Source organism: Ovis canadensis, chromosome 4 (genome assembly GCF_042477335.2).
Source record: "Ovis canadensis isolate MfBH-ARS-UI-01 breed Bighorn chromosome 4, ARS-UI_OviCan_v2, whole genome shotgun sequence".
Taxonomy (NCBI): domain Eukaryota; kingdom Metazoa; phylum Chordata; class Mammalia; order Artiodactyla; family Bovidae; genus Ovis; species Ovis canadensis.
The window spans coordinates 102,210,616-102,238,037 of record NC_091248.1 but is presented as its reverse complement, the minus strand read 5'-3'; the positions used below and the strand labels follow the sequence as shown (position 1 = coordinate 102,238,037).

Genomic DNA, 27,422 nt, shown 5'->3' with positions numbered 1-27,422 from the left:
GTTTTTGAGATTTGTGTTTCTTGGCAGTTGGAGCTCAGCCAGCTGAGCACCTGAGGTGTCACACCCTCAGGGAACACCTTTTATCACTGTGGGCGTCATCAAGGATTAATAAATAGGCAAGTTTCCCCAAGAGTAAATGCCTCTTTGTTTTTCTACGTCTAAGGAGACTATGGGTAAATGCTGAAGGAAAGTCTCTCTCATGGTTACCTAACTGTGGAAGTGGCTGCAAAAACCAAAAGCTCCTATTTGGCCTCGGGGTAGACAAGCTCAGAGCCGGAAGTTTTACCTGCCCGGTGATAACTGCAGTGAGCTTCAGTTGCTTCCCTGCCAATTTGCCCACTGCACACTTGCACCTTGAGTTGAAGGCACTGTTTACCCTATTTCCTTCTTTGTCCGGATTAAGAACACCGGAAAAATCACAGAAAGAAATTCCTAGGTGGTTCTAACACCGGGACTGAGAAATCTGCGCAGATAAGACAGGCTTCGGGTGCTGCAACGAGACGCCCACTTGAGGCCGGAACCAACAGTGACCAAGTGTGTGCTTCAATGCGCTGAGGGCTCTTCCAAACGCTAACAGCACTGGACACCCGGTGTGCGCTCAAATATTTACCAAATAAATGTCTACACTACACTGCACAACCTGTCTTGAGTCAAATGCATCCCAACCCAGAAAATAATCAAGCTATGTGATTATTATAGAGCTGAATCAAACTGCCATTTCGCAAATACAAAACCGATCTTGCTCATGCATCTACAGGAATAAAGATGGTTTAAAAAGAAAGCCTCTAGCGTTTTGTTTTTGATTTTCTTTTCAAGAACATTCCTCTGACTTTTACAATATGGACTTCACGATAGCGTCGGACAGCAGCAGAGCAAGAGACTTTATAAAGTCTCTTCCCAACGTTATTTGGAGGTACACGGCTCCGGCCGCACTTTTCCGCGCTGGGGTTCAATCCTAGGTATCAATTTCAGGTCGGAGACGCCCCTTTTGGCCGTTCCCCTCACCTGGGGAGGTAGAAGGGGGCAACTCTCTTGGCCCCCTGTCCGCCTGTGCCTCAGAAATCTTGCGGAAGAAAAAAAAAGGTGGTGATGGTGAGGTCACAGCCATCTAAAGATCCCAGGTCGGCGGAGGCAGAACCACTAAGCGGAGCGCCTCCGAATGTTTGCGAACCGCGGGCCTGGCACCCAAGCACTCAGCCCGGGTCGCGGCGGCGGCGCGCGCACGCGCACTCCGCGGCCCCGCGCCCGCTCCTCAACATTCCATTCCACGTGTTGCTTGTTGTAGGCGCCACAGGTTCCCCACCTGCGCCGGGGCGCTCGGGCGGCCGCGCCTCTGCCGGCGGAGGTTGGAGAACCAAGAGGGCGGCAGGGCCCCGGCTCTCTGAGCAGTTCGCGAGGCGCTCGGGCTCACTCCTCACGCTAACTCCGCCTATTTAATCCCGGCGGCCCCCGCCCGCCCCTTTCGCCCTGGTGGTAGGAAACACTCCTGGGTCCAACTCGACGTGTCCGGAAAGCCTCGGTCAGTTTCCCTTTCGTTCTGCGGCAGCAGCTGCCAGCCGCTCAGCTCCTGCAGACCCGCGGGCACAGCCGCCGAGAGTGAGGCGCCTGGGGGACCGCGGATCGCGCGGCGGGGCGCCCCCAGCACCATGCTGGACCCGTCTTCCAGCGAAGAGGAGTCGGACGAGGGGCTGGAAGAGGAGAGCCGCGATGTGCTGGTGGCGGCCGGCGGCTCGCAGCGAGCGCCGCCGGCCCCGGCTCGGGAAGGGCGGCGGGACGCGGCGGGGCGCGCGGGTGGCGGCGCGGCCAGACCCGTGAGCCCGAGCCCCTCGATGCTGAGCGAGGGGCGAGACGAACCTGAACGGCAGCTGGACGAGGAGCAGGAGCGGAGGATCCGTCTGCAGCTGTACGTTTTCGTCGTGAGGTGCATCGCGTACCCCTTCAATGCCAAGCAGCCCACCGATATGGCCCGGAGACAGCAGAAGGTGAGTTACTTGCAGGACCCGGCGTTTCCAACCTCCACTTCTTCCTCCCTGAGCTTTTCTCCTGGTAAAACTGTGGGGCCCCTGCCCGCTGTCCTTCTGCAGGACACTGCGTTTTTGTTACTCTTGGAGGGCAAGGGAATCTTTGGGTGTGTGTGTCGGGGGTATAGTTTTTCAGCCCGCCGGGTATCGGGTTGTCGCGGACGCGCCTTCTCCCCCACGGTTGGCAGAAGCGGTCGGCTCGGCGGTGCGGCTGCTGCACCCGGCGGGCTCGGCCCCGGCCGGATCCGGACGCAACTCCTATCAACTTTAATTTCGAAACAGCGGTGGTGCATTCCTGTCCACTTCTGCTAGAGCCGGGCTTTACCCTGGATATGAATGAGTGTGGGATCTTCTCTAGGGAGAAGGTGTAGAAATGTTCCCCTGAAACAAACCTAACCTGACAAGTTTTCCTGTACTGCTGTACAACTAGGACATCAAATCCTAAGGCGGAATAGTGTGCAGCTTAAAGAGAGTGCCTGTGGGTTAGTAATTACTAGTCCCGGCAGGCCTTAATGAAATACGCTATTGATGAAAAGTAGGATAGGTTCATGACCACTTCAAAACAACGCACTACACACCCCCGCCATTTCCAAAGAGGTAAGGCATTTGTTTCAGGTGAAATGCATGCCAACTTTAGTTTTGAAACAAGACCCCCAGGAGTCCAATTTTGTAGCAGACAAAAGTAATGACTCAAATTGCCCTAATTGGGAATGTTTTCAATAGAAACTAAGAAACCCTCTTAATAGAATGTGAAGCTAGAAGGTTCCCTGGAAATCTGCACCAGTCGCCTTAGCTTGGGACAGGATATGCAGACCCAGAGAGACTGTAATTTGCCCAGAGCATGCCTGGTTGCACAGAGATTTGTTTTCTGAAGCATTAACCTCAGAATGTGAGGCATTTCTTAGAAATTTGGAGCACTTCTGAATTGACTTGTGAAAAGCTGTATTTCAGAGTAAATGCAGTCTATACATTGCCCTTCACCCCCATTTACCCAGCTGCTCTAAAACAAACCTAAACCAAGCAGCTGTCTTGAATAACTCTCTGGGCATACTTATGGGATGATTCTGTACACCTGTAGACTAATTACCCAGACCCTTCAGGTGCCTAGCAATTCCCTGGTGGCTCAGATGGTAAAGCGTCTGCCCACAATGTGGGAGACCTGGGTTCGATCCCTGGGTTGGGAAGATCCCTTGGAGGAGGAAATGGCAACCCACTCCAGTACTCTTGCCTAGAAAATTCCATGGATGGAGGAGCCTGGTGGGCTACAGTCCATGGGGTCACAAAGAGTTGGACATGACTGAGTGACTTCATGACTTCAGCTGCCTACCCCTCTAGGTAACTCAGTCACAGAATGCTAGAGCTGGGAAAGAAACCTTGGGATCCAGACAGGCCTCTCATTTTGAAGATGTATTTGAGTAACATTTCCTATTCCCTAAACAACTGGCATGATCAGAGCCACCATTCCTGAGGTCAGTTTGGAGGGAGTGCCCCGTGGAGGTCTTGGAGCCTTCCATTCTGCTCTCAGGTGAGTACCACACTGTTCTCTTTTGCTTGCATTGGGTTGCACTGCAGTCACTCACTGCCTCTCAGCTCTGTAGGTCAAGTGACTTTCAACTTCAGTAACTACAATTATAGCTAAATTTTGATGTATGTTGTTTAGTCATATTAAGTTTATGACTATCATCCAGTCTCCAGTACTTCCATTCATATTGCATTTAACCTTATTTTTGGTATTAAAGTATAAAAATAACGTGTAATGAAACTAAGACTATTCCTTCTGGAATATTATCACTGAAGATGCTTTTGCAAAAAGTCACTTGCTGGTAGGTGATTCTTACTGTGTATACTTGTTGCATTTTGTTAGTAAAACAAACACTCCCTTGCTTGTTCAAATAATACAGATTTCTCTGACTCCTCTTGTTTAAATAGAATATTTTTCCAGAAATTATTTGAATTGGCACACAGGTGCAGTCACAATACCGCTGAGGAAATAATTTTTTATAACATTATTCAGACGTCATCAAAAATAATTACAAACAGCAGAAAAAGAAGCAGAACTCTGTCTGTGTTCTGTGCAAGAACACTTGGAAATTTTTTTCCCAGATATTGAGCATTGAATGCTGTCAGATGAAGTTTTGCAAAGTATTCTTATTTTTAAGGGGGAGGCCCCAAAACAACTTAAGGGTTTTCCCTTATTCAAAAAGCCCCACACTTTTTCTTCAAGCATGTTGCTTGCTGAAGGGAGCTGGAGTAATTCTTGGCTGTTGGGTTTCCTCCTAGGACAAAATGAAATGGGAATTTAACTATATTCCTGTGAATTTGATGCTCAAACCAAGAATTAATCCCCAAAACTTTGTCTTGAATTATACAGTTGGGTTATATAAAAGAAGTACCAGGATAATTTCAAAATCACCAATCGATTGTATATTTTTATTCTGTATCTTGAGGTAGTCAGACATCTAGTAAAAGGATTTAGTAGCTTAAATTGTTGTCATTGAAGTGCATATTGCTGCTTACTCACTCCTCCTAACTTGAGTATTTAGAAACAGAGAAGTTGAGATCTGAAAGGGTCCTCATCTTTAAAAGAAGAAAACTAATCACAGGATGGTAGAAGCCTTATTCTGGCGGTCAAAGCTCTCTTGCTATTAGGTTGAGTTTCTGGGAACCAACTGAGCTGCAGTGATTTTTGTTTTCCTACTTGGCTAAAATGGCCCACAAAGCTATCAAGAGGTTGTACCCTTGAATTGAAAAATCGTAGTGGCCTTAAACTCAGTTGACTAAGACATGACTGTCTTTGCTTTTGGCTGGGAAGTTTCAGCTTAGAATAATAATGGTGGTTGGCTTATGCCAGTCTAACTTGGGACTTTACAGAAAATTCTGGAAGTGAGTGTAGAGGAGACATTGACAAAGCTTTCACGAGGTGGTCACACCGCCTAAATGGTTCGCACATGATACGAATGTGAAGTAAGAAGCAGCCAGTGGCAGAATGACTTCAGTTGTGGCTAATGCTTTAGTCTCTGTTTATTCACATAATCTTTGCTCTGTCAGTTAACAGATAATGATGAACCTTGGATGATTCCAGATCATTGGTTAAAGGTGGAATCTGTTGAAACTAGGAAACAATAACAGATAATCCGTTATTACTTAGTAAAGGCAATTTGTCTTTGGACATCAGCTTTTACTTCATAAAGGCAGGTTGTCTTTGGAAAACATTGAGACCCTAAAGGAAAAATACAGTCCATAGTGGTTAGAAGGTAGGGGAGAATCTGATGAACATAAAGACTGCCATAGAAGAGGTTAAGTATATTCCATAGTTGGGGGCTTACAGATCGCAGGTCTCAATTTATAAGAAATTTCAGGTGTGTATGCGAAATTTTGGTTGTCCACTCCATAGGTTTCTAGTCAGTAAGTTGCTTTTTCATTATTAAATTTAGTGACAGATATTAAAGCCAACTATCTTAAACTGGAAATAATGAAGAGGGAATTTAAAAGATTAAAATGGTACCTGATAACTCTCCATGGGATTCATATACCCATGTTCTTTGCATTTTTATGTGTCCCTGTAATCTTACTAAACTCCTTAAACCTCCTTATGTAATCACTCCCACCACTTTGCATAATTTTCCACACTAATTAAGTTTGAGAAATGTATACAAATAGTGTGAAATCGCAGATGGTGGGGAAGTAATCTCCTTTGGTAAAACTGATCAAGGAGAGAGCATCATGGGGAAATAGTATTGGGTGGAGTGACACATGGTGGGTTCTTGCCTACATGTCTCACATGTGAGTGTCAGACTACAATAAGTGGCTGCTTTTAGCCCTCTTTGGAAATGGGAGTATTTTCCGTGGCTTTAAAAAAAAAAAAAACACAAAAACCGTTTCTCACTGCTTAGGTGATGTCCAAGCTCAGGGAAAAATCCAACTTTATGGGAAAAAAAACCAGCTAGATTTATAAACTCCAGAAATCACATACCTTATGCTAAATGTCGTTGTGCCTTAGTGCTGTGTTGTGCCATCTTCAGGACCTAAGATACGACTGAGGCCTGGTGTATAAGAACCTAGTAAATGCTTGTTGGATACATGAAGTGTCAGGTTTAGTCCATGTTTCAAAGACTTAGTGAGGTGTGTGGGCTTAGTCATTGCCGACTCTTTCCAACCCCATGGACTATAGCCTGCCTGGCTCCTCTGTCCTTGGAAATTTCCAAGCAAGAATACTGGAGTGGGTGTCCATTTTCTTCCTCTAGGGGATCTTCCTGATCCAGGGATCAACTCGTCTCTTGCATCTCTTGCTTTGGCAGACAGATTCTTTATCACCCAGGCCCCTGGGAAGCCCCTCAGTGAGGTATAGGGAGAGGGAAAGAGTTGACTTCTCTTTTTCGAAATTAATCTTCCTAAACATGTTTTGAGACCTCTTGGGTTCACCTCACCCTCCATAGTTCCCTGACCAGGGATCGAACCCAGGCCCCCTGCATTGGGAGCATGGAGTCTTTAGCCACTGGACCACCAGGAGGGTTACCCCACCCTCTCTGAAGAAAGCCATGAAAATGATAATACCTGCTGCTGTATAACTAATGACTTCACAGGGGTTTTCCCAGTGCCACTACCAAATCCAAGGGGACAGGCAGTGTGGAAGCCCCATGATGTGCCTTTCTTGCTTGCAGGGTTCCAGGAGATACTGCTGCTAAGTTGCTTCAGTCGTGTCCGACTCTGTGCGACCCCATAGACGGCAGCCCACCAGGCTCCCCCATCCCTGGGATTCTCCAGGCAAGAACACTGGAGTGGGTTGCCATTTCTTTCTCCAATGCATGAAAGTGAAAAGTGAAAGTGAAGTTGCTCAGTCGTGTCCGACTCTTAGCGACCCCATGGACTGCAGCCCACCAGGCTCCTCTATCCATGGGATTTTCCAGGCAAGAGTGCTGGAGTGGGGTGCCATTGCCTTCTCCGCCAGGAGATACGGTGATAGTCTAAAAAGCCCAGTCTCTCAGGGAGTTGGGATAATTCATGCTTTACTACTCAGGCTTTGGTTCTTTATGGGGCAAATACAAAAGGGATGGGTTATGTTGTTTTTGCTGCTTTTAATAATAGGGAGTACATTGTCCTGTGGGGAGTAAGTAGGAAACCACACATTAAAGTGAAACCTCGGACGGGACTTACACAGTATCTCAGAGAAAAAAAAGTGCTACTGGTTTCAACTGATTCATCTGTTCCTCCAGAAGGTATCTTGGGACCGCAGCACTTAATTTGGTGGAATGAGTTGTGCTAATGAGAACTCAAATGGATTAAGTGATGTTGGAGTTTGCTTCTTTCAAAAATGAAATCAGCAGTAATTTCTGATATACATTGACTGCTTATATAGTGAAATAAAATATTGTGTGTGTTCCCTCTTCAGTTTTAAATGGAAGCAGTTTCCTCCATTTCTACACTCACAAGATAAATAGCATAGCTTGTAAAGTCTTTAAAGACCTTCAAAACAGAATTAAAGCCAGTTGCCAGGTTATTAAGTATGGGAATTATGAATGGAAAATCCCATCAGTTATAATTTTCTATGAGGCAAGCCTCTTGAGTTATTGTGCTGCTTTTTATGCATTTCAGATTAGGCCTTTTTTGGAAAAGAGGGTGGGTCTTATTGTCATGTGTTACTGCCATTTCAGTTTTTAGCCTAGGGGAAAAAATAAAACCTAATGATATCACATGCCAGCCTTCCATGTCCTTCACCATTACCTGGAGCTTGCTCAAGCCCATGTCCATTGAGTCAGTGGTAACATCCAGCTATCTTGTCCTCTGTCATCCCCTTCTTCTGGCTTCAATCTTTCCCAGCATCAGGGTCTTTTCCAATGAATTGGCCCTTTGCGTCAGGTGGTCAAAGTATCGGAGCTTCAGCATCAGTCCTTCTAATGAATATTCGGGATTGCTTTCCTTTAGGATTGACTGGTTTGATCTCCTTGTGGTCCAAGGGACTCTCAAGAGACTTCTTCAACACCACAGTTTAAAAGCATCAATTCTTTGGCGTTCAGCCTTCTTAATGGAAAGGCAGAAAGATACAATTCCTTTTTTTTTTTTTTACAAAAACCAAAAAAGCAAAACTTGGGACTCTTCTTAGCTGCACGCTAGAATCATCTGGAGAGCTTTTTAAAACATCCTGTTGTTCAGATTGTACTGCAGACTAATTGAGTCAGTCTCTGGGGCTATAGTCCTGAAACTTTCCAGGTGATTCCAATGTGCCATCAGACACGAGATGCCCTGTTTTAAAGGGAAACTGCAGGGAAATGACTTCCAGCTTGTGTCTGTGTCACGTGGGCACGGTGAAAGTATTTGCAGTAGTGAGTTAGACTGCTCAGTAATTAAACCCATATTACACATGAAGGAAAAGGTAATAGGGATGCTCTAAGCAAGGAACAAAAAACACGTAAGTATTTTAGACTTCACTGAATCAATAGTGGGAGGGCAGTGCATATTTGGACTTTTAAAAGGTCTTTAATTTGATGAAATGCTGTAGACCATTAAACTGCATTAACAGTTGAATAATTTATTTATTACAAAACTATGGATAGATTGCCAGGTTTGGAACAGAAAATACAACAGGGTAAACCTGAGTGTTTTTCATTAAAAAAATGAACTGGAAAACAGAATATAGTGAAATCTCAAGTTGGAGTTGACACTGAGCAACAACTGCCTACTTCCCAGTTGGCTCACTGGGATAGAACCCGCCTTCCAATGCAGGAGACACAAGAGACGCAGGTAAGATCCCTGGGTCAGGAAGATTCCCTGGAGTGGGAAATGGCAACCCACTCCAGTATTCTTGCCTAGAAAATTATATGGATAGAGGAGGGCTACAATTCATGGGGTTGCAAAGAGTTGGACACTACTGAGCAACTGAGCATGAATGCCTGAGCGAATTTCACAACGATTTGCTCCTAGGAGAACATTAGTGGGTGGCATTTTTCTTCAATGTGTATGCTAAGAATGTATATGGGTTTTGCAAAAAGTAAGCTTTAGAAGACATTCTCAAGTAATTGTTTTAAGTGAAGCAATTACAAACTAAGGACTTACCTGAGAGTGTCTTTATTTTTGTACTCTTTCCAAAATTCTAACATTAGGTGGACAGGTAAGGAAAGCCTCCATTTTCTTCAAACTGTGTAACTTATGTCTTTGGCTCGCATTTGGGAGCCTTCGACTTTGTAGAACGTCATTGATGCTATGCTTTGCTTCTTGAGATTTTATCACATCACTTTGTAAACTTGATGGTTTGAATACTTTCATTTTATAACCTCCAAGTTAGTAATGAATTTTTATGATGAAAATGTTACTGGGGCAAAGGGTATGAATAATTAAAAGGCTATCTTTCTCAATCTGATAGCTGAGATGATACTCAATTTGCTCATTTCTGATTGCTTGGGGGGATGAATGTATATGATCTGATATCCTCTTCCCACTTTTCTATTGAGATCATGGTTTAACTTATTAATGTGTCCCCTTCATCAGTATGTTGAAGATAGTGTTCCTCTGGGGAGACTGTTTATGTAGTCTGCCTTTCATTTTGTTTTTAGATATAGTTCAATTGATCTTTAAGTTTCTTAAAAACTTATTTCTCATTTATGTTCTTAGATAATCAATTTCCCATTTAGAATTAAAGTTTGAATCAAGGAGTTGACTTTGCTTTTTTCCCCAAATAGCTCAGCTATTCTTGAAGCCTAGCTTTTGATTAAGCTTTATTTTCATTACTAAGTTGTTCAGTTCAGTCGCTTATTTGTGTCCAACTCTTTGTGACACCATGGACTGCAGCATGCCAGGCTTCCCTGTCTATCAACAACTCCCAGAGCCTGCTCAAACTCATGTCCATCCAGTTGGTGATGCCATCCAACCATCTCATCCTCTGTTGTCCCCTTCTCTTCCTGCCTTCAATCTTTCTAGCATCAGGGTCTTTTCAAATGAATCAGTTCTTTGCATCAGGTGGCCAAAGTATTGGAGTCTCATCTTCAGCATCAGTCCTTCCAATGAACACCCAGGACTGATCTCCTTTAGGATGGACTGCTTGGATCTCCTTGCATTCCAAGGGACTCTGAATAGTCTTCTCAAACACCACAGTTCAAAAGCATCAATTCTTCAGCACTCAGCTTTCTTTATAGTCCAACTCTCACATCCATTCATGATTACTGAAAAAAAACATAGCTTTGACTAGATGGATCTTTGTTGGCAAAGTAATGTCTCTGGTTTTTAATATGCTGTCTAGATTGATCATAGCTTTTCTTCTAAGGATATTTCTAACTTTATTATACTGTCAGTGTGGCTCACAGAGCTATTTCACTGTATCTAACTAGTATTTTTACATTACAAATTAGTGTATATATATAGTCTGACTTTAAGATGTAAAGTTTTACATCTAAATCAGCATTATTGTAGTAACCCTTCCTGTCTGGTCATCTTTGCAGTAACTAAATTATCCTATAATTATGTGGACAGCTGACCTTTGAACAACATAGGTTTGAACTGCACAGGGCCCATCTGTGCACAGTTTTTTCAGTAGTAAATACTGCTGTACTACCTGATTTACCATTGGCTTTTGCAGAACCTCGGATATGGAGGATTGGAGAGTTGGCGTGCTGGCTATAACAATGTGCTGATTTCAACTGTGCCAAGGGTCAGTGCCCCTAAGCCCAGCATTGTTCCAGGGTTGACTGTATTTTCAATTTATCTTGCATATCTAGAAGTATTCATGAATTTTAATGCCGGATTCTTTATATACTTAGGAATCTTTATACTATTACCAGTGAAAAGTAACTCCCTTTGATTCATAGTGTGTTGAGTAAAATTTCTATTCAATGTTTTATCCAATTTTAGCATTGAAACAACTTTCTGTTGAAGAGTTTATCAGATATATTGTAGATATCCTTAATACATACACATCCACACTCATACGTTCACCTATGTATACTTACAAGCATTTGCGTACGCATTATTTGCATATGTATGTACGTGGACTTCCCTGGTGGCTAAGTCAGCAAAGAACCTGACTGCAATGCGAGAGACCTGGGTTTGATTCCTGGGTTGGGAAGATCCGCTCGAGGAGGGCATGGCGACTCACTCTAGTATTTTTGCCTGAAGAATCCCCGTGGACAGAGGAGCCTGGCAGGGTACAGTCCATGGGGTTGCCAAGAGTTGGACATGACTGAGCAACTTTGCCTTCCTTATGGTTATGCTTAATGTATTGATTCACTGGGCAGAGCACACTTGTTTTAAGAGGCTGTGTCTCCAGTTTTCTTCATGGATTTTGAAGCTAGTGGACATTCCTCTGAAGAGCAGGCTTTCATTTTATATTTAGTCTGCGGTGTTTTTACAAATTTTATGGATCTGTATATTTTATTGGAAGATGGGAAAAATTAAATTCTGCCATGAAACCTGTATTCTTACTATTTTAACAAATTTAGGGAAATATATTCCAAATCTTATTTAAGGAGATGAGAATGTTATTTTGGTTCTCTAGAAAAATGCCTAAGACTAAAATGCTACTGTAGTCAAAGGCTTACAAAATACTTAGTATCATCAAGAGCAGTTCTGAAATATAACAGGGTGAATCTAACCTACATTTATGAGCTCTGGTTTCCTTAACCAGAAGGATTGTGTATATTGTTGGGCAGTGGTTAAGTAAGGAGACTGAGATAAAACACATTCTTGTTATTCCATCTCTGCTTCAACCAGGGTCACACTGCTTTTACATATTAGAACTACACACCTAAAGTGACAGAAGGGGAAGATGAACTGTCTTATGAATTATGAAATTCATAATTATGAAAAATTTGTAATCTGAGTGTAAAATTCCATAAGAATTTCGAGAGTTTGATCACTGTGTCCTAGAATCCTAGGCTTTCGATTTTATTTTTCCCTTTAATTTCCTTACACATATTTGAGACAAGTGAAGAAGAATGTATGGTTAAATACAACACAAATCTAATCGGTGAGGTGTGGAATCTGTGGTCCTTCAAATAAGTAGAGATCAAAGGACAGTTGTTTGGAGCTTAGTGGAAAGATTTGGTTTCAGAAGGTAAACTTGAAAACTGTCCTGTGGATAGTAATCAAAGTCATGAGCACAGCTGTGGCCAAAATAGAATCCAGTAAAGAGGTTTTAATGACTTAGTCTTAAAGAACTTCAGGATTTAAAAGATAGGAGGGAAGATTGAATTGGCAAAGGCAATGAAGGAACAGCCAGGTCTGTAAGAAAGATAGGATGACCTTTGTCAGAGAAACTAAGAAGAGCTGTTTCAATAGAAAGAGGTAGGAAACGATGTTGGATGTTCAGAGGTCAAGGGTAATAAGATAGGGATTGAAAATGTTAATTGAATTTAGCAGTATGGAGATGACCGCAGTATTGCAACTCAGAAGCTGAATTTCACAGCCCCGTTTCTCAAATGTTGATTTCTAAACTATATTTTGTATGCTGAATTCACATTTGATGAACAGCTTGAGTTGTCACACAGTGACTTTGCCACACAAAAGGTTCAGTGTTTTCATAGACTGTTTTGTGCGGGACACTGTACAAATATAAATGTATACACGTACATGCATATGTACTTGTGCTTTTGTTTTATAGACGTGAAATGAAAGTTATTAATGATAAACCTAGATTTCAAATATGGAACAGTTGAGACAGATCATGAAATATGTTGCAACCAGCAAATCTTTGATATTAGTTGGGTACTTTAGCTGTTCATCTGTTTTGAATGAAATGATCTCAGCATTTGTGCAAAGGCTGGAATGTGTAGAAAGTGGGATACAGGACTTTCATGGTGGTCCAGGGGTTAGGATTTTGAACTCCAAATGCAGGTTCGATCCCTGTTTAGTGGACTGGATCCCACATGGCACAACTAAGACCTGGCACAGCCAAATACATATTTAAAAAGTAGGATGAAATCAGGCTGGTAATATTTTTTAGCCTAGTGGTAATTTATCCCTCCCCTGTTGTTCCCTTCCTCTTTGTTTTACTTTCCCACTTCCGGTGTCTATCATGCTTATGGGAATCTTGTCTGAGAAGAGTGGGGTTCAGCCTTTCCTCACCCTCTAAATTGCTGTCTCCTGATCTGTAAAATGAGGCTTCCCTGGTGGCTCAGTCGGTACAGAGTCTGCCTGCAATGCTGGAGACTTTCAGTCCCTGGGTGGGGAAGATCCCCTGGAGAAGGAAATGCCAACCCACTGCAGTATTCTTGCCTGGAGAATTCCATGGACAGAGGAGCCTGGTGGGCTACAGTCCATGGTGTCACAAAGAGTTGGACACAACTGAGTGACTAACACTCTCTGTAAAATGACTCATACTTGCTCAGTAAGATGCTGTGAGGATTACATAAAATTTCTGAAAAGTCCTTAGCACATTACCTGGCGTGGAGTAGATCTGCAGAGTTTCCTTTCTCGTAATTTTCATTCAGTAAGGAATTTTCATTCTGTAAAATGTATTTCATTTAGCTGTCAAATACTGAGACTATGTTTGAACCGATACTGTGTGCTAGGCCCAAATTTAGGCATTGAGAGTACAGGTGTAGACAGGACAGCCCCCATGAGACTTGTATTATAGTAGAGGAGACAGATCATTAGCATGTGTATGTTCATATTAAGGGATATTGACTGTGGGGAGGGATGGAGGCATTAGCAGCTATTTCGGGTAGGGTGGGCAGGGAGTGCCTCTAAGGAGCCAACAGTGGTTGAGCAGCACTTGAATGAAGTGAAGGTTTGAGCCACTTTATGATGGGGATGTAGAGGGGAGAAGGACATCCAGATGGCATTCACAGCATGTGCAACAGCCTTGAAGGGGAATAAACTTGTCTTATGAAGAGCAGCTTGAGGTCTAGGGTGGCTAAGGTAGAACTGAGAGAGGGCGAGTAGGAAGTGATGAGTCTGGAGAAGTTGGCATGGGTCAGCTTGTGTGAGTTCTTTTAGGCCAGTGGTCCCCAACCTCTTTGGCACCAGGAACCGATTTCGTGGAAGACAGATTTTCGTGGAGGGTCGGGGGAATGGTTTCGGGATGATTCAGGCGCCTTGCATTTATTGTGCACTTTAGAATGCTGTCGCTGATCTGACGAGAGGTACTCTTCCATGGCCTGGAGCTTGGGGAGCCCTGCTTAGGCCATGGTAGGGTCAGAATTTAAGTGAGATGTGAAGCTGTTGAGTACTGAGCAGGTTCAACAAGTGATCTGATTTACATTCTAAAACAGTTTGTATCTGAGAATAGCCAGTGCCACTGCATTGCACAGTTCCAGGGACCATCATTTATGCAGAATTTAAGACCATGCCTCGAGGTCGTCCAGCCTTGAGAACAGAGTGGAGGTCTGGCAGTGGTTCCAGTTTGAAGAAGGTGGTAGCCTAAAGGGGAGTAGAAGATATCGGTAGTATTTGCTCACCATTGTTTAAGCTCATGATTATATTAAAATGGACAATATGGAGGTAGTGTTATTTTGAAAATTATAAGGTGTTGTATCTGTTTTAATTTGTTCATGTGGTTAAAAATCAAGGCTTTCAAAACTTGCAATAAAAAGCAGTCTCCTTTCCCACTTTTTCCCAACCCCAGTTACAGTCTCCATGGGCACCCTTTGACTCTTCACTCTGATGTTTTTAATTCTTCTGGTGCACCCTTTATACATTGGATTAAGATGCACAAACCACTTTTCCTCCTCCAGCCTCCTAAAATGTCAGCTATTACTTTCTGTAGAAGGGAGGGGAGGAAGTTGGAGAGGTCGAGCTCACCTGCAAGCACCTGGCTCACTTGCTTCTAGTTGGAATGTGGTTATTTACCATTATTGGTTTCTGATAGTTGATCCCAATAAGTCCACAGACTTCTTAGCTAGGTGCATGGCTACCTTTTCTCATGTTCTTTTTTTTGGTTAACCGTGGGATTGAGCCTGATTATCTGCAGAGAGTGTTGGACAAGAACACAGCCCAGGGAAATGTTGGCTTTATTTCTCACACATGAGAACGGGACTGGGTCCCATGAAGACCTATGGTCTTCAGGAGAAATTACACAGGCAGTGTCTTTGTCCTTACAGAATTCAGGAAGTTAGGCCATGAGTGGCTGAGATTTGCTGAGAAGAGCAGACAGTGAGTCTTGGCAGACTGGAAGCAAGTATGTAGCAGACAGATTGTTGCCTGGAATAGTTAGGAATGTCAATGGCCATTAGGAGAACAAGCAGGGAAAATCCCCCGTGGTCCAGTTGTTAGGATGCGATGTGCCGCTTTGATTGCTGTGCCAGGGTTCCATTCCTGGTTGGGAAACTAAGATCCCACAGGCTGAGAGGTGCAGCCAAATGGTTAAAAAAAAAAAAAAAAAAAAAGTCAGGGTCTTTTCTCTGTTCCAGCTTCTGGTGGCTGGATAGAGCCAGAAGACTAAGTTCAGGCAAGTGGGGTAAGAATAGAGGTGATCTCTGCAAACCTTCTGGGCCTTTCCCAGAAGAGGGACACATCCTCCCTTTTTCCCACAGGCTGGAATCCCCAAGTCAGCCACTTGATCAGCCATGTGGATGAGGACATGGTTGCTACTTGTTGAGAATCGCAAAGCATCATGTCTGGGGAAATTGGGGCCCTCATAACTTTGCAAGGAAGAGCTGCCACATGCTCAGATCTCAGAGAAACAAACTTCTGTCATGTTTGTGTTAATTTTAGGTGACTTGATTTTGGTTATAGTCTCTGCAGCAGAGGATGAGATGGTTAGATAGCATCATGGATTCAATGGACGTGACTTAGAGCAAACTCTGGGAGATAGTGGAGGACAGAGAAGCCTGGCAGGCCACAGTCCCTAGGGTCACAAAGAATCAGACATGACTTGAACAGCAGCAACAAATAATCTCCATCATATCCACATCATGTCTACAATTAGCCTTTTTAATTTATGTAATATACTCATCCCTCTATTTCTCAGTTTTCCATCTATAGCCATTATAGCTGTACTGTTCCTGCTGTTAGTGTTAATTACTTGCTGTTCATTTCCTCCTCTTCGCTACATTTCCAGCCTAGCTTCCCTCGCAGCCTTTGTGGCCATGTCGCAAGGTTCTGGGCTAAGAGACAGGAGACAGTGCTCTTGTGGCTGAGGAAAACACTAAGGGAATTTGAGATGTGGGGTCAGACACACTTGATTCTGAAACCATTGCCAGCAGCACCAGCATCCAGACTTTATCTGTAAGGAAAATAAATACCCTCCCCAGGTTGCTAATCTTATTTCACATTTTGTAAGAATCATTAAGTTCTCTGCTCTTTGAGTAGTTGCTTCTAGAAATTCAACGCTGCTTAATGGAGTTGACATCATCAAGACTGTTTTTCTCTGCGAAACCCCATAATACACTTGATTGCATTTCTTATAAAATTATTTTGGGGGGAGTCTTTTCTTCTCTACCCATCTTGTCTCCCTTCAGTGCTTCCTTAAGTTGTTCCAAATTATAAACCGGAGCTTATCAGCAGGGATGGTAATAATGCATGGCAGACATTTAAAGAAAGTGGAGTGTTTTTTGGTTTTCTCAGTGATTAGGGGATTGTCACTGCTGTTTAGTGGGTGGGCTCCAGGGATCCTAGAAATCCTGGAATGCATGCTGTGTTGTCTATCATACATGACATTTGAATGCCCAGTTGGACATTTCTGTAAGGTAAAGCTGGTTTATACTTATTTGAGCCTAGAGTGTAACTCTTCATTTCAAAATGCAAAGTATTTTTTTGCATGGGTTTAATAAGTTATATTTCCAGAACTACAAGGTCTGAGTAAATTAAAGGCAGATTGGACTCCAGTAGGAACTTTCCTGAGACTTGCTCACCGTTTTGAAAAATGTCACCAACAGCAGCGATGCTTCTGATACTGTGTTAGCAATACACAATGCTTGTGTCAGCCTTCATTTTCAGTTGTCACATTCTCTTTGATTTTATGGGTCTGTATATAAAAACTACTTAGCCCTCATTTCAAAATGTCAACACGGTTCTTTGTTTTTTTTTTTTTGACATCTTTCAGTTAAATATTGCCTGACTTCCCTTAAATTCTGACTTCTTCGTTATATAAGGCTAGATCCATACATTCACTGTCTTGTGGACCAGCTCTGCCTAAACATTTACATACGAATAGCTGTGTTATTTCAGTTATTGATATTTTATTGTTTCTGTTCCAGTTAGGATGTTTATACTTTTGAAAACATCTCTGCAGATAATATAACCTAGGTATAAATTTCATTGCTGCAGAGCAAAAGGATTATTGTTCTGTTGTCATTTGCAATTATAGGAGTCTATCAGTTAGTGCCCATCAGGAGAGAGCGATTGCACTCCAAGGGGCAGTTAACAAATGAGAGAGTCTGACAGGTTTAAGGGAGCCAGTGAGAGGAACGATGAAGCCCTTACTACCCCTGGGCCTCCCAGGGCAGGAGGAAGGCTGCCTAAGGGAGGCTGTGGATAGCGTCTAGTCACTGAGACTGTGCCTGGCAGGGAGGGAGCTAGAAGTGTGACTCTCCCTCGTCTTTGTCGTCCATCCTTCCGATTCCTCTGATGCTGGTCCTTCACCGGAGAGGAAACCCAGAAAGAAGGTGGGAAGCACAAGTGCGTGCTTGTGTGAGTCACTGGTCCCCCAGGGCAATGGGCAGAGTAGACAGTAAGGGTAAATAGGCCTGGAGGGTGAAAGGGAACAGCCAGCATTAGCTTTGAGTCACGATTCCGCAGAACATTCATCTCTCTCCAGTTCACCCCAAGTCTGTCCCTCGTGTGGTCTTCCTCTGGGGTTCTCTAATCTGAACTGGTGTTTGGACAGCAGGCTGCATTGTCATTCTCCTTTCATTGTTCTTTTGATTTGGTGACACTTTTTGTTTGAACCGTTTCTACTTGCACCTTTGTAAGAAAGAGTGTGATAAATTTTTCAAATCCATACAAGTCTGTAGTTATCTTTATTTTGATGGACAAATGGGCTGGCCATAGAAGTCTGGGATGAAATCATTTTCCCTCAGACCTTTGAAGGCATTGCTTCACAGGTGTTGCTAATGAAAAGTTTGAAGTCTGGCTTCATTTTTACATGACCCATTTTTTCCCTGTCTCATATGCTTCTACTGTTCTTTATTTTGAGGGGATTCTAAAATGTTACACAGTCTTTTTAGCTTTTAAAGAATTTATTGTGCTGGGTACTTACTTACTCTGAATATGGCTGAAGGAGTGTATCTTTCAACTCTTGGGCGTTCTTATATTTTGTGAACTTGAAAGATAGGGAGGCTAGACAGTAAAGGGTGGTGTTTGTTGACCTTTAGGCTGAGACAGCTTCTTAATCTTCCTGCTGTCTTTATTAGAACATTTAAAGCATTCTATTTGGATGAATTTTCTAATCATAATCTTGAGATTGTGATTAACAAACAAGTGACTTTCTTTTCATCTGCCTCTTGGCTTTACTTCAGGAACACATAGTAATACAAAATTCAGGAGAATCAAAGAACATGACAGTATTTATATTATGTGCATACTCCTTATTACATAATTTTCTATGACTTCGTTTTATGTTTGACTCTGCTGTGCATTAATGAAGCTGTTAACGGGAGTGAGGCCCAGAGATCCTAAAATGACCTTGATATGATGAAATATAAACATCTGGCTGTAGAAAGGAATTTTCAAAAGAAATGTTATTCAGCATTTTTGGCTATAGGCATTAATGTAATGGTAAAAGATGCTTACTCCTTGGAAGGAAAGTTATGACCAACCTAGATAGCATATTGAAAAGCAGAGACATTACTTTGCCAACAAAGGTCTGTCTAGTCAAGGCTATGGTTTTTCCAGTGGTCATGTATGGATGTGAGATTTGGACTGTGAAGAAAGCTGAGTGCCGAAGAATCGATGCTTTTGAACTATGGTGTTGGAGAAGACTCTTGAGAGTCCCTTGGACTGTAAGAAGATCCAACCAGTCCATTCTAAAGGAAATCAGTCCTGGGTCGTCTTTGGAAGGACTGCTGCTAAAGCTGAAACTCCAATACTTTGGCCATCTCATGCGAAGAGTTGACTCATTGGAAAAGACTCTGATGTTGGAAGGGATTGGGGGCAGGAGGAGAAGGGGATGACAGAGGATGAGATGGCTGGATGGCATCACCAACTCGACGGACGTAAGTCTGAGTGAACTCTGGGACTTGGTGATGGACAGGGAGGCCTGGCGTTCGCAATTCATGGGGTCACAAAGAGTCGGACACGACTGAGCGACTGAACTGAAAGATAAGAATAAAATGAAAAGTTCTCACCTTATTAGTTATCCAGCTCATTTTGACCTGAGTGTTTGTGTATGTGTATGACTTCAATCACTCAGTTCAGTCGCTCAGTTGTGTCTGACTCTTTGTGATCCCATGGACTGCAGCACGCCAGGCTTCCCTGTCCATCACCAACTCCCGGAGCTTGCTCGAACTCATGTGCATCCAGTTGGTGATGTCGTCCAACCATCTCATCTTCTGTCATCTGCTTCTCCTCCTGCCTTCAATCTTTCCCAGCATCAGGGTTTTTTCAAATGAGTCAGCTCTTCGCATCAGGTGGCCAAAGTATTGGAGTTTCAGCTTCAGCATCAGTCCTTTCAATGAATGTTTAGGACTGGTTTCCTTTATTTTTATTTATTTATTTATTTAAAATATTCCATTTGGTTTATTTAATGTCAGTACATTTCTAAGTTATGCAAATTGTACATTTTAATACCGACTTGATTTTTTTTAACTCAGTGTATTTATTTTTTTAATTTTTACTTTATTTTACTTTACAATACTGTATTGGTTTTGCCATACATTGACATGAATCCGCCACGGCTGTACATGAGTTCCCAATGCTGAACGCCCCTCCCACCTCCCACCCCATATCATCTCTCTGGATCATCCCCGTGCACCAGCCCCAAGCATTGTGTATCCTGTATCGAACATAGACTGGCGATTCGTTTCTTACATGATAGTATACATGTTTCAGTGCTATTCTCCCAAATCATCCCACCCTCTCCCTCTCCCTCTGAGTCTAAAAGTCCTTTCTATACATCTGTGTCTCTTTTGCTCTCTCACATACAGGGTTATTATTACCATCTTTCTAAATTCCATATATATGTGTTAGTATACTGTATTGTTGTTTTTCTTTCTGGCTTACTTCACTCTGTATAATCGGCTCCAGTTTCATCCATCTCATTAGAACTGATTCAAATGTATTCTTTTTAATGGCTGAGTAATACTCCATTGTTTATATGTACCACAGCTTTCTTATGCATTCATCTGCTGATGGACATCTAGGTTGTTTCCATGTCCTGGCTATTATAAACAGTGCTGCGATGAACATTGGGGTACACGTGTCTCTTTCAATTCTGGTTTCCTCCGTGTGTATGCCCAGCAGTGGGATTGCTGGGTCATAAGGCAGTTCTATTTGCAATTTTTTAAGGAATCTCCACACTGTTCTCCATAGTGGCTGAACTAGTTTGCATTCCCACCAGCAGTGTAAGAGGGTTCCCTTTTCTCCACACCCTCTCCAGCATTTATTGCTTATAGACTTTTGGATCGTAGCCATTCTGACTGGTGTGAAATGGTACCTCAATGTGGTCTTGATTTGCATTTCTCTGATAATGAGTGATGTTGAGCATCTTTTCATGTGTTTGTTAGCCATCTGTATGTCTTCTTTGGAGAAATGTCTATTTAGTTCTTTGGTCCATTTTTTGATTGGGTCGCATATTTTTCTGGAATTGAGCTGCAGGAGTTGCTTGCATATTTTTGAGATTGGTTGGTTGTCAGTTGCTTCATTTACTATTATTTTCTCCCATTCAGAAGGCTGTCTTTTCACCTTGCTTATAGTTTCCTTTGTTGTGCAGAAGCTTTTAATTTTAAGTAGATTGACTGGTTTGATCTCCTTGCAGTCCAAGAGTTTGGGATATTTTCTTTAATGTAAAATAGTATAACTTTTCAGTTAAAACCAGGCTAAGTTGAATATTTTAAGCAGTTTTAGGACAAAACCAATAAAGGAGTAATGAGGGGAATTAACTTATGAGGTAAGTGTTAAGGTCAGAGAGAGGCCTGAATTTCATTAGTAACTTTTTGGCAGAAGTTGGTTCTTTTTATAGTGCAAGGCCCCCAGGCCCTGCTCCCTAACCATATCAATATATAACGGTTTCAGTAAGGAGTACCATCCGTGTTTTTTCCCCAACCAAGGGCCAAGTGACTGACAGTGAGAACATTTACACTTTTTACAAACCAGCTTCTTGTATTCTCATTAAAGATGGCTCTTCTTCAGCGTATTTGCTTAAGTACTACACTTTTGACTTGAGTTTTTTCCCTCACCAGGGACTTTACCAGGCCAATGTTTTCATTAATTCCCAAATTATATATTGCTGTTCAGAGTCCTCACCGCAGAATAATCTCAATCTTCACAAAAATATATAGTCTAAAATGTCAACTCTACATAATGTGCCTGAAATATTAATGTTTACCTGGTGCTGAGATATTGTTCTTCAGAGCATGAAGGTTAAAGAGGGATAACACTCAATGATGGTTTTGAAAGAAATGAGAAGGATTAAAAGGCATTTTTAAGTGTCTGAAGTTTGAGCTCATTTTACTTCTTTTTCTATGTTTGCTCAGAGAATGTAAGCAATCTGCTTAAGGTCATTCAGTTTGTAAATGATGGTGTTTGAGTTCTAACTCAGATCTCTGTCTCTAAACCCTTGGATCTTTACTCAGGCACTTCCTAAGGTGTCTTTTTTTTTTTTTTTTCCTTGTAAGATTAGAACTGCTGTTTCTGGTATAAGAGCTCTTATTTAAAACTCTGTTATTAGGTTATACTGAAGTCAGAAGTAGGTGGGTCAAATCACGTGCCCCTGGAACTTTACTGTCTAGAGTGAAAATCTGACATAAGGTAACTTGGAGCATTTTTGTGATCTTCAGCAGTGGCTTTAAAGGGAAGTTTGTGGGGATTGTGTGGGAAACCGAATAGGAAATCTGAAAATGTCAGGACCTCATAATTGGAATTCTAAATTCACATAAACTGTAATAGAGTCTGTCAAACTGCAAAGGGGGTTATTGATCTCGATTCCAAGTGCCTGCTCTGGGGGCACCTGTGGCCAGCTCTTCTCATTCTGAATCTGGCTAGGGAAAGTTGTCATTTAAAAGAGCTCAACCCAGGTTTCTGTTTTACTGTTTCAACTTTTACTGTCTTTTTCTCTATTACTTATCAGTTTCCAAAATTTTTTATATTCTGATTATAGAAATATGTGCTTATAATAAAGTCCAGAAACATAAACTGGGCTGAAGTACTTATGCTTTACCCAGAGGGTAATAGCAATGAGTCCTGAGCAATTCATCCTTCTCCTTTCCACTTCTGTTTCCCCCCGTTGATAAGGCTATAAACACAGTTTGATGCCTTGCCTTTTTCCTGAAAAAGCAGCACTGTATCCTGAATACTTTCCTATTCAAAACACTTCTCTTAATACTTTTTAACAGTTGTGTACTCTTTCCTTAAATACATATCATAACTTAACATTTATGCTGTGATGAACATCTGCGTGTATCTTATGGGATGAGGGAAAGATCTCACAATGTTTCTAGACTGAGAATAAAGAATGCACGTATTGAGATTTGTAATGTGTTGAATAATTCTTGAACAAATGTACACACATATTTTTTTGAATAGTTTGTAACAAATACACTTATCTCACTGTGTCTTTGCTAACTTTGAACATTGTCTTTAAGTTTTTTTTTTTTTTTTTTAACAGACATCTGGTCCTTACTATTGCTCCATAGTTAGAGAGCTTTGTATATTTGACACACATGGTGACTTGTTTTTTTTTTTATTATTTTTTTAAATGTTAGTTAAGTTGCTCCCTTTTCATGTGTTTTTCGGGCATCATTGAGTCCATATTGTAAAGGCTCTTGAGGCAAGCTAAGAGCCAGGAACTCATGTTGGTGGGTCTGAAAAGTCTAAGGTTTGTATTTGTAAGAAGATTGGCAGGTTGGTGATAGGGAGAGGAGTTTGGTAGTGTTTCATTAGTCTAGGAGAGCATGAAAGTGGTGAAGGTAAAGATGTAAAACCCTCCTTTAACAACAGGAGGGTTGTAAAAGATGTGTAAGAAGTAGAATGAGAAGCAAACAGGGACTGATTGGATGAGGAGGATTTAAAGATTTTTAGGGTCTTGCTAGTGCCACTTGTGGAATGAAGACCCATTACCAAGAGGAGAAGCAGGAGAAAGGTTTGGGTGTAGTCCAGTGAGGATTATCTTGGCTCTGAACAGAACGCCCAATAGCTTAAACCACTGCACTTACTTAGCTCACTTTGCAAGACGCATTGGCTGGGTTGGTGGCTCAGATGCCATCATCATGCACCCTCCTTTTGCTTGCTGCTCTTCCATCCTTTGTTATTCAGTCACTCAGTCCTGTCTGGCTCTCTGCAACCCCATGGACTGCAGCATGCCAGGCATTCCTGTCCTTCACTATCTCTGAGTTTGCTCTAACTCATGTCTATTGAGTTAGTAATGCCATCCAACCATCTCATCCTCTGTCGCCTCCTTCCACTCCTGCCTTCAATCTTACCCAGCATCAGGGTCTTTTCCAGTAAGTCGGCTCTTTGCACCAGGTGGCCAAAGTATTGGAGGTTCCGCTTCAGCATCAGTCCTTCCAGTGAATATTCAGGGTTAATCTGCTTTAGGATTGACTGGTTTGCTCTCCTTGCTGTCCAAAGGACTCCATCCCTGGCATGAGGCTTTTGCCTTCCTGGTTGCAGCTACCTGCAGGTCTGGTATTTATTCCAGGATAGAAGGAGGAGCTGTGGAGAGACTTGATTCAGGAAAGGAGTATCCCTCTCCATCTTGACTTCTTTCTATACCTTATTGGCAAACTGTAGCTATAAATAAGGCTGGGATAGTAATTTTTTTCTTACTGATCTCTGTGCTGGAGAAAAGCGGAGAGAGAGGGCTTTGGAATGGGAATTAAGCCACTGACAGTCTGCCAACAAGAGAGCAGAATACAAATATACATTTTAGTCATGTTTGTAACAGAGGCTTTTATGGAATGGAAAATAGCATGTAGATTTCAGAAGTTCTCAGGATTTAGGACAAAGGTAAATGCAGTCTGCATTTGCTTCATATTCAATCTTGTAACTAAATGACTTCAAATTCCTGTTTCAAGGTTTTTCTTTCCGAGGACCCCGCCCCGTACCTTCCAACTATAAGGCCAAACTTTCATGACATCCCATCATTCTGGTTCAGTTTACTGTTCTTAATTGCCCTCAGAATTCTCTTTAGTGTGCTTATCTTGTCAGTGGTAGGTTCCCTTGTCCACATTTGGAAGTGGAATTCCAGTCTGTGATTTATCAGATATGACAATAACCACATTTTTCAATCATCCTCTATATACCTTTTCGTATCTGACGAAATAGATTGTTAGGACTAAATAAAATGTGTCTGGTGACTCACTTCAATGATGGCTCCCTTCCTATCTTCCTCTCCATGATTTTGAGACGAGGGCTAGCATCCAGGCAGCACACTGCTAAGGAATACTACTTATACCAATAAGAAAGTGATCCCCTGCATGAAATTCACAACCTCTTTCTCTAGCATCATGCTTGTTTTCCCATCAGTCTTCCTGTCCTGCCCTGACTTCAAGCAGATGGGGGTCAAAGTAGGGAGAAAGGCTTTTAAGTCATTCAGAGCTTTTATAGGTTATATTTATATGAGTTATATTTTCATATATAACAAGTCAGTAAACATTATCTAATTTTTTTAGACCTTGTATAAATATAATGATGTCTCTTTTGTGCTATAATTTTCAAGGACATCATTCCTTTTTGAATTAAACAAAGTGGTAACTAATAGCTGGAGTGCTAAAGCCAGAGTTCTCTGTTCAGTACTCTCTTCAGAGGGTACCTGTCTTCCCCAGGGTCAAATCAGCATTCCCTTCGTACCAAACACTTATGCAACACAATATAATCTTAAGTGTTTTGCTATGGAACTTGTCGCTCTCTGCACATTCAGCTAAATTTTTTGCCATTGTTGATGCATATTCTTTTATCTGCAGTGATAATAAGCCCCAAGGTTGCTCATGGGAGTTCTGGGCCCTTGATTGTGTGGAGCGTGCCTGTGCCAGCATGACTGAGCAGTGTGGTGGTGTGGGGTGCTTGTTTGATGTTCTGTAGCAAACGTGGGTGGTGGCTTTGTCTTGACACCCTAATGGCTCGAGTTTCTCTTCCTTTTCTATACATATGCATCCTCTCCTGACTTTCCAGTTATTATATGTTACATGGGAAGCATGGACCTGGTGAAAGAAAGCAAGCCCCTCATTTCTGGCAGCTCCTAGAGCATTGCTTCAGAGTGCCTGGAGCTCAGTTGTATTGACTGATAGTAGCAGGCTCTCCGGAAGGACTGCAGTGGAGTGTTCTACCAGAGCTGTGTGCCAGGAGGCGCCTCTGGGGTTTCTACCTTAAGTTACAGGAAACCGCTTACAAAGCATGAAACCTGATGCCCAGTACCTGCCCTCCACCTCTTCTTCCCCCCACCTTCCCCCACTGTGCCCCCACCATAAGTCCCCTTGTCTCCTGTCTTTCCCATTTCTTCCTTCCTCCCTGCCATCCCTCCAGCCTGATTTCCTGGGGATGGATTTGGTATGAATGGTGTGGATCATGCAGGATGATACATGATACTGTCAAGATTTTAACACAATAGGAACGTTTGTGTATCTTTTGATGTAGGAGTTCACTGGTCAGGATCCAATCAGGAAAACAGTGACCCCCAAGCGGTTTAATGGTGGGAATTGAATAGAGGGAACCCTGAAGGTATGGGAAAGCCAGAAGAGCACATGTGGAGGTGTCATGCAGTGCAGCAGTCACCAACTTCAGGAAGCTGCTCCTGTCCCTTGGGCTAAAGGGACACAGGAAGGAATTGGTGTTAATGGAGCCAGGGAGGGGAGCTGCCTGCTGGGGGCTGGACTGGAGCAGAGGAGCTGCCTAGTGAGAGCAGAGCTCAGGATCTCGGGTTCCCCGCAGCAGGTGGAACAATAAAGGAGATGTGGTTTTCTAAAATGTATATATTATACATATTATTTATCTGTATGTATATAAAAGCTTTTCTGCTACATTTGATAAAGGCTTATTTTAGAAAGCTTGTGAATTTTTACCTAACTAAAAAATTGATGACATTTTGATTCCACTTATTTGACTTGGCATGAATAGAATGCTAGATTCCTAATTAAAAGAGATAAGGTTTACTGTATAGCATAGGGAACTATAGTCAATACCTTGCAATAACCTATAATGGAAAATAATTTCAATAATATATGTGTATATATAAAGCTGAATCACCTTACTGTGCATCTGAAACCTTGTAAGTCCACTATACATCAATAAAATATATATATTCAAAAAACAAAGGAAACGTGACTGCTGGAGGTGCTACCTGCAGGAGAGGAGATGGGGGTAGAAATACCCTGAACTTTCCCTCCTTAGGGTATTCATTCTCCTGCTCAGTTCCCACCAGCTGCCAGTCTGTCCTGGAAGACTACCTGTGAAAGGGGCAGGTAGAGGGGAGGGCAGGCAGAGTTTGAAGAGCTCTGAGGTTCATGAAATCTGAACTTTTTACCAGGAAACTTCCTTGGAAATCTATAGCAATGGCATTTGTGCTGTCCTGAGTACAAATAGTCAAACTGTTAGGATTCATCTGTGCTGTAAGTGTACTCTTAAAGAGGCTTAGTAAAATGCAGACTAAACTTGTTTAGATATTCTTCGACTAAGCAGTTTAAACGTAATGAAAATAAGTTTCCCCCAGATATTTTACAGATTGAGAACCTCAGAATGCACTAACATACTTTGTAAACAGAGCTTTTCCAAAATTTGATAAACACTAGCTGGATTTGTGCTTATGAAAAAAATGGGCAACTAACACACTTCTTAATCACTAATAGAAATAGGAATTTCTGCATTGTCTCTAGATAGCTTAGTAAGGAGATGCAGTTTAGACTGAATTTCTTTCTTAGCCTTCAAATGAAAACTGTAGATGCAGAAGGTTGTGAAAGATTCAATAATTATCCGTTAACCTGACTGGGACTTTGGAAAGCAGATTCCATGCTCTTGCACTGAAACTCTTACTGGAACATGAAAAGCTGTTGTAAGAGACTTTGGAAGAAGCATTTTTTTTCCCCCTGTGGATTCTTCAGAAACACAGTGTAGGGGAGCAAAAATAATTTTCCTTCTATCCTTCTAGGTTCTTGGCTGAGACAGTCTGTGTAATAAAAGACAGATTAACAGGAGGAAAGCAAACAGAAGTTTTAATATCATGTATACTTCCTATGGACATGGACAGGGGAGGCTGGCGGGCTACAGTCCATGGGGTTGCAAAGAGTCAGACACGACTGAGCAATTAACACTTTCATTTTTTCATGCTTCCTATATACATGGAAAAGACTCCAGAAAACTCCCCGAGTCATTCCCTGAAATTACCCAAGC

The 27,422-nt window shown here is 42.3% G+C and overlaps 1 protein-coding gene across 6 annotated transcripts in view; it reads left to right on the top strand.

Moving 5' to 3' along the window:
- Positions 1–1,138: 1,138 nt before the first annotated feature.
- CADPS2 (calcium dependent secretion activator 2) overlaps positions 1,139–27,422 on the top strand; it is a 567,905-nt gene continuing 541,621 nt past the window's right edge. For all 6 annotated transcript variants that reach the window (XM_069588282.1, XM_069588281.1, XM_069588283.1 and 3 more), the window contains exon 1: positions 1,139–1,982. In XM_069588282.1, coding sequence (XP_069444383.1) covers positions 1,647–1,982 — 336 coding nt within the window. In that variant the 5' untranslated portion in view covers positions 1,139–1,646. The remainder of the gene's footprint in view (positions 1,983–27,422) is intronic.